At 38.7% G+C, this 6701-nt stretch overlaps 1 protein-coding gene across 2 annotated transcripts; it reads left to right on the forward strand.

Annotated features, from left to right (window-relative positions):
- Positions 1 to 837: 837 nt before the first annotated feature.
- Positions 838 to 5114, forward strand: LOC103975330 (palmitoyl-acyl carrier protein thioesterase, chloroplastic). 2 transcript variants are annotated; one of them, XM_009390261.3, is made up of 7 exons: positions 838 to 1077; positions 1809 to 2383; positions 2472 to 2605; positions 3238 to 3351; positions 3493 to 3664; positions 3768 to 3836; positions 4655 to 5114. In XM_009390261.3, exons 2-7 carry the CDS (start codon positions 1874 to 1876, stop codon positions 4934 to 4936), a joined length of 1281 nt encoding a protein of 426 aa, XP_009388536.2. In that variant the 5' UTR covers positions 838 to 1077; positions 1809 to 1873; the 3' UTR covers positions 4937 to 5114. The 2 variants fall into 2 exon arrangements, with proteins under 2 accessions (XP_009388536.2, XP_064995851.1); XM_065139779.1 differs by lacking the exon at positions 838 to 1077 and having other exon boundaries at positions 1791 to 2383.
- The last annotated feature ends 1587 nt before the right edge of the window (positions 5115 to 6701 follow it).

Raw genomic sequence — 6701 nt, forward strand, 5'->3', positions numbered from 1 at the left:
AGTAGATGGATCCTAAATTGGATCTGCCCCTGGAACAGATCTCCGGGATGGATTCTCTCCGAATCTTTCTTACCTTGCCAAATTTTTATATATACACACTAATATAACATAGAAAATACTGTATTGTTGCATCGACCAACTGCTGTATTCTTAGGTTATATTAGTCTGTAATTCATCGATATTAGATTTTTCTTCTGTTAAGGCTTTCTCTTCTAATTGAACAATGAGAGGTGGAATGAGAAACATGGATAGGATCAAATATTGCTCAGGTAATTAGTGTGGTCATGAAATTGACTCGACCTAATCATTTATTGACTGTTCGGTGTCGATCTTATGAAACCATGAAGCATGAGCTCACCAAATAAGATTCTACTTAATTTAATTAAAAGAATTTAAGAGAATAATATTAGTTCGAAGAATTTAAATGTGAGTATATTTCCAGAGAGTGTTTTTTTTAGATGATACCACATCGTTGATGCCTTGTAGAACGGACGGTAGATATAAAGTCACACAGAAGTGATGGCGACGTACATATATAAATTAAAATAATTAATTAAATGAGAATTGTGAGTAAATAAATTTGAAATCGATTTAACTGTCTATATTCATTAAAAATCCAAATAATGAGATGCAATTTACAGGCGTCGAGTAAACATAATGCAGGAAAAATAGTCATAAATTTCATGGTATTTAATGTCGAGTAAATTAAATTAGAGATTTTTTTTTTCTCATTTGTAATACATGTAATATTATGCGTTGGAAACGTTAGAAAGATCTATGCGGGCGGGAGGTGACTCTCGTAGATGTATAATAAAGCGTCCTCCTCCCCAAAACACCGCTGGCTTTGGATTTTGGAATAACAAAAGGCTAAAAAAAGAGAGGAAGAAAAAAAGCTCGCTCCTTTCTATTCCACCCCCCCTCTCCATCTCTCTCTTCCGGAAGGAGGACGCGGCTCAAACCCTAGAGGAAGGAGGGCAAGGGATCGAGGAGGAGGCCGCGTGGTGACCCATATGTGAGCGCAGGAATCCGGTGGAGGCTTCTCGTCACTTGTCTCCTCTTCCTCGCATCCAATCCGAGGTTATGACCGGATCTCTTGCCATCGCTCTCTTTTCCCACTTCCGTTGCCTTCTTTCAGCATTTGTGTGTCTCTAGGATTTAATTTGCTCGCAGAATGGATCCGGAGTACGGTCCATCTCGATCGGATTTTGCAGCGGCGGCTTGGGGTTTTCTGCTTCTGTTTTGTCAAATTTTTTTAATTTTTCCCCCCTTTTTGTTGGTTTGAAGGAAGATTTCGTGAAGCTACGGTTTGGGTATGACGCGCTCTGAGCTATGTCCATGTGGGGTGATTCAAAGAGGGATTTTTTGACATCTGGATCCCGCTTGGATTTTTGTGTTTCGTGTCGAAGCATTTGAATCTGCTGATGGAAAGATGCGGCCTTTTCTTATTCCTTTTTCATCAAATTCGTTATAGATTATTTGGTTTGCTGGCGGCTTTGATGATTCACAATTTCTGCTGGTTGATATTTCCGGACACATGTTTTGATTTGAAAGTTCGTCAATGTTTTAGCCTTTCAACACTGTGCAGATTGCCCGTTTTCGTTTCATTTCCTTAGTTTCTGTGGGAATATTGTCTCAGTTAGATCGCCTTTGGTGCATAAGATTCTAGAAAAAATAAAGGTAGAAAAATTCCTTCCTTTTTTGGAAATGGTGGTAAGATGTTGTCCATGATGATTAATGAGATCCACCAATCGTTTTTGAGCTTTAATTTCCACATTCTGATGAAAATTTAGTATTTGGCACGTCTCCAGGTGCTGTCATTGATCTTTAATTCCGGGTAATCAAGAGGGAGCGTGAAAACCTTCCATCGATCATCATGGTTGCTTCCATGGCGGTGGCCTCGGCCTTCTTCCCCGGCCCGTCTTCCTCGTCTGTGGTTTCAGCAAAAGCATCAAAAGCCATTGGTGAAGGCCCTGAAAACTTGGGCGTCAGAGGCATTGTAGCCAAGCCTATGTCAGTGTCAGGTGCCATGGAGGTTAAGGCGCAGGCCCAAGCACTTCCTAAGGTCAACGGTACTAAGGTCGGCCTGAAAACTGAAGCCCAAAAGGTCGAGGAAGATTCTCCATCGGCACCGAGAACATTCTACAATCAACTGCCGGACTGGAGCTTTCTTTTTGCTGCCATAACAACTATCTTCTTGGCTGCGGAGAAGCAATTTACCCTGATTGACTGGAAGCCCAGGCGGCCTGACATGCTTGCTGATGCATTTGGGCTCGGGAAGATCATGCCAGATGGGCTAGTTTTCAGGCAGAATTTCTCCATCAGGTCTTATGAGATCGGGGCAGATCGAACAGCTTCTATAGAGACTTTAATGAACCATCTACAGGTTTGGTGGAAGATAACTGCTCGGTTCACCTGATTTTTTTTTTTATTTCACAATGATAACGCATCCTCTCATTCTGTATATTGTGCAGGAAACAGCGCTTAACCATGTAAGGAGCGTTGGCCTCCTAGGTGATGGCTTTGGTTCGACCCCTGAAATGAGCAAGAGAAATTTGATCTGGGTTGTCACAAAAATGCAGGTCATTGTAGAAAAATATCCTTCCTGGTGCGTTCTTTCCCCATGTCAGATTTTTTATTTTCTCAATCAATTAAAAGGATAACCCATCTTAGCACCTTAGACACATTTGCTTGAACTCTATGCAAGTTTTTTGCTGCAAGGAATTTGTTTTAGTTCTCCGCATGCATGTTTGCCACTTGTTTGTTCTGTGTGTACCATAAATTTTCTTCGGTGCATGGGTGGAGAATTTGTCTTAATTATTTTTCGATTCTTCAAAGTTGTATCATTCGGAAGCACTAGTTCAGGTTATGGAGGCAGTTACAAAAACGCTAAGTTAGAAATTAATGGCAGTGTTGTGACCTACAAGCTGACTAAGTTCTTTTAAAAGTCAAGCTCTTCATAATAGTCGTTTGAACTCTTGTTTTGATTTTGCATTAACTGTTACCTCCTTTCTTGCCTAACATGGACTGTGTTATGGATTACGACTGCTTTTGATTTTTTATGTCAGTTCCTAGATCAGCCTCATTAATGGGTTTATATTCAGTTACTAGATCACCCTCCTTAAATATAGCTTTTCATTGCTAGATTGAACAAACTGATGTACTGTTTGTTCATCTTATAGTAGTTTCTGTATGCATTGTTTTTAAAATTGGGAATCACAACCTACCTTTTCTTTTCAGGGAAGATGTTGTTGAAGTAGATTCATGGGTGGCTCCATCTGGGAAAAATGGGATGCGCCGTGACTGGCATGTTCGTGACTACCGAACAGGGAAAACTGTTCTGAGAGCAACCAGGTTGGTTTCTGCATTTAGTTTCACAGATTCTCTCATGCAGCGACAGCAATTTGCGATTGTTCACCTCTTAATGTTTTTTTTTTTTTTTGCAAATGTTATGTGGCTTATATATGTTTCTTGGCTTTGGCCTTCCACTTTCAGTGTGTGGGTAATGATGAACAAACAGACAAGGAAATTGTCTAAAATTCCAGAGGAAGTTAGGGCAGAAATAGGATCCTATTTTGTGGATCGTGGTCCTATTATAGAGGATGATAGCAGAAAGCTAGCAAAGCTTGATGATAGTACTGCAGATTATGTTCGAAAGGGGCTGACTGTATGTCTGTGAACTCCATCTTTAGTACTTATTATATCATCTATTTGTTCCTGTTCATGCCACATATGTGGTTTATAAGCATCTTCTTTGCTATTAAATGCAGCCTCGATGGGGTGATTTGGATATCAACCAACATGTGAACAATGTTAAGTATATTGGCTGGATCATCGAGGTAATGTAGTTAAGGTCACAAGATATTTATTAGAAATAGAAAATGATGTCTTGAAACCGCATAAGTTTACACCTTGACTCTGCTTAATTCTTTCTTTTTCATTTTGGAGAATTTTGTTCTCCATGTTGTCATCATATTGAAAATCAAAGATAGCCAGGTTCATTCTTAGAAATGTCTTTGTTTAAGTTTCTTATAGTGGAAGTATTGAAGATGTTGTATAAGGTCTTTACTAGTTGTATGGTCACATAACAAGCTATTTTATTAGAGGTCTAGCTTGAATGTTTTTAGTATTATGTTTTTCAGCAAACTTTTCTGTCCATGCCTGGTTGTCTTGAATATTCACAAATTCTACATTTTTAAACACCGACAGGCTTGTTATGATGCATTACAGGATCTTATTTTAGCTGCTGAAGCTATATGCAACATCTTTCTGTCATTTTTTAATTTTCTTGACCTACAAAATTTCAAACCATCAGCTCCTAATTACTTCATTCTGACTTCTATATCGAATTGCACGCAGGAGGATCTTTTAACCTTTTACAACCTAAAGAACTCTTAGGTCTTAGGGTTGGTGGCTGCACATGGTTTTGGGTCCATGGAGTAACACCCCATGTTGCCTCTCATGTTTGCTTCATCTTTTATGAACATTCCTGGCCAGCAATTATGTTGGGTTTTGGCTTTTGAATATTATCCACTTGCATCATCTTATAATAATGTTAGGCTGGTGGACCTACTGTGAACCCGATGCTTCCATGATCAAGTATTTATGTACCATTAGATGATGACCCTTCCTTTTTTTATCTTTATTATGTGTGCAGAGTGCCCCGATCTCAATCCTGGAGAGCCATGAGCTCGCCGGAATGACATTAGAATACAGGAGGGAATGCGGGAAGGACAGCATGCTGCAATCGCTCACGGCTGTCGACGATGACGACGGCGATGGCAGCGCCCCTGAAGGATCACCCGGGGCTGGCATCGAGTGCCGGCATCTTCTGCGTCTCGAATGTGGGGCCGAGATCGTGAGGGGTCGGACCGAGTGGAGGCCTAAGCGTGCCCAGGGTCTCCAAACCAAGGGGCCACTTCAAGCTGCGACCGTGTAATGCGACGATGGATCTGATCGGTGTCTTGCTCTACTGCATGATTACCACTCTGTGGTAGGAGATGGAGACCATATAAATACAACAGCTTGTATCATCTGTTTTCTTTTCTACGCTTTTGTTCGCTTTTGGATCGTATTGGTGCCTTATGTAATTAATCATCACGGATTATTGTTTGCAACTTGAAACTGCTGCTTGTGGTTGGTGATGGCTGCTGCAGTGATCGGATGAGGAAGAAGAAGGCCAGGCTGTTGTTGGTCCTGGACGCCAGCGATGCGTCCGCCGACATGTCGCACGGGTGTTCGACCTTTTGCCCCTGTGCGGTAATTTTCGAGGGTTTTAGCCGTACGCTGGTGGTCGTCAGGCTTTGGCTTGGGTTGTGTACGTGGCGCGCAAGCTTGTCGGAGAAGCCCCCAAAGGATTCGTGTCAGGGACTCCGCAGAATTCGGAACTTGCACGTGCTGCTCGCGTGGACGTAAGCCAACTCGCTGACATGACTCTCTCTCTCTCTCTCTCTCCACTATCACCGTCTGATTCATCAAGATCAAAGGAAAAAAAAGAAATATGAATGTGATTCTCGATGAAGAAAAAAAATTAAATATTAAATATTAAATATTAAATTCAGGGACCATTTCTATCCAGTGGAAATAAAATTAAATAAAAAATAATAAAAAAATAATATTTGATCTCAAGATTTTTCTTTTAGATTTAACGACGTCTTATGTTCTTAGGGCAAGAGAAAATTCCAATCATACCATCAAGGAAAAATATGCTCGAAAAATGGAATCAAAATTCCCGACCGGTTTTGGTTCACTTTCAGAAAAATAAAAAAATCAAACTGATCCAAGAAAAATCGAATCAAATCAGAACCGACCAAATTGAGATTAATTTGAGCAGCTCAGTCTTTTGTGGGCTTTTGGGCATGCATTGAAATTTCAGGGAATTAAGTTTCATTTAGCCACGACTTAATCGTATGCTCAGTTGAAGAAGGAGGTGAGATCAAATTGATGGTTCCTGTTCATGGTTAAGATTGGAAACTAGGTTTTCATGAACCTTTCTTAGCAGTACTAGTTTTCATCTGATACCCATCCAACTTTTTCACTTCTTTTAAATTTTCTGAATTTTTTTTTTTCAAAGAAGAATATTTAATTGGTTCTCACGATTTTCATCTTATTTCATCGAATAAGGTTAAGTCTTTTAAAAAACTTATTTATAACTCATTCTTTAATTTATTTCACCTTTTTACTTATCTTAGTTCTAATAGGATGATTAAATAATATTTCGAGTCAAACAAAATCTTTCATAGTAAATATCTAGAAAAGATAGTTATGTATATATTTATTCATAAATATTTTTATTGAGTGATCAATGATCTCAAGAACTATAATTATTAAGAAAATAATATATATATATATATATATAAGATTATAATATTTATGATATTGGTAAATCACATGATGTTATTGTTTGTATACTTGGATTAAGAATGGTGGAATTGCTAAGGCAACATATAAGTGCAGAATGGAGAAGAAAGAGACGTTGAATAGAAAAAGAGATATTAGTTTTTTTTCACCAAAAAAAGATAATTATATTATGTCAAAAAATAGTCACGGAAGAACAGCACATAAAAAATTAAAGAAAAGTGATGGTCAATTCTTTCTCCAAATAAAATAAAATATAAATCACTGATATAGCATTTGAATATGAGACTGATGGATAATTGTACTAGTGTTTGTAGGATATTTTAAGGCTAATTATAAATTATCTT

Source organism: Musa acuminata, chromosome BXJ3-2, assembly GCF_036884655.1.
Source record: "Musa acuminata AAA Group cultivar baxijiao chromosome BXJ3-2, Cavendish_Baxijiao_AAA, whole genome shotgun sequence".
Lineage (NCBI taxonomy): Eukaryota > Viridiplantae > Streptophyta > Magnoliopsida > Zingiberales > Musaceae > Musa > Musa acuminata.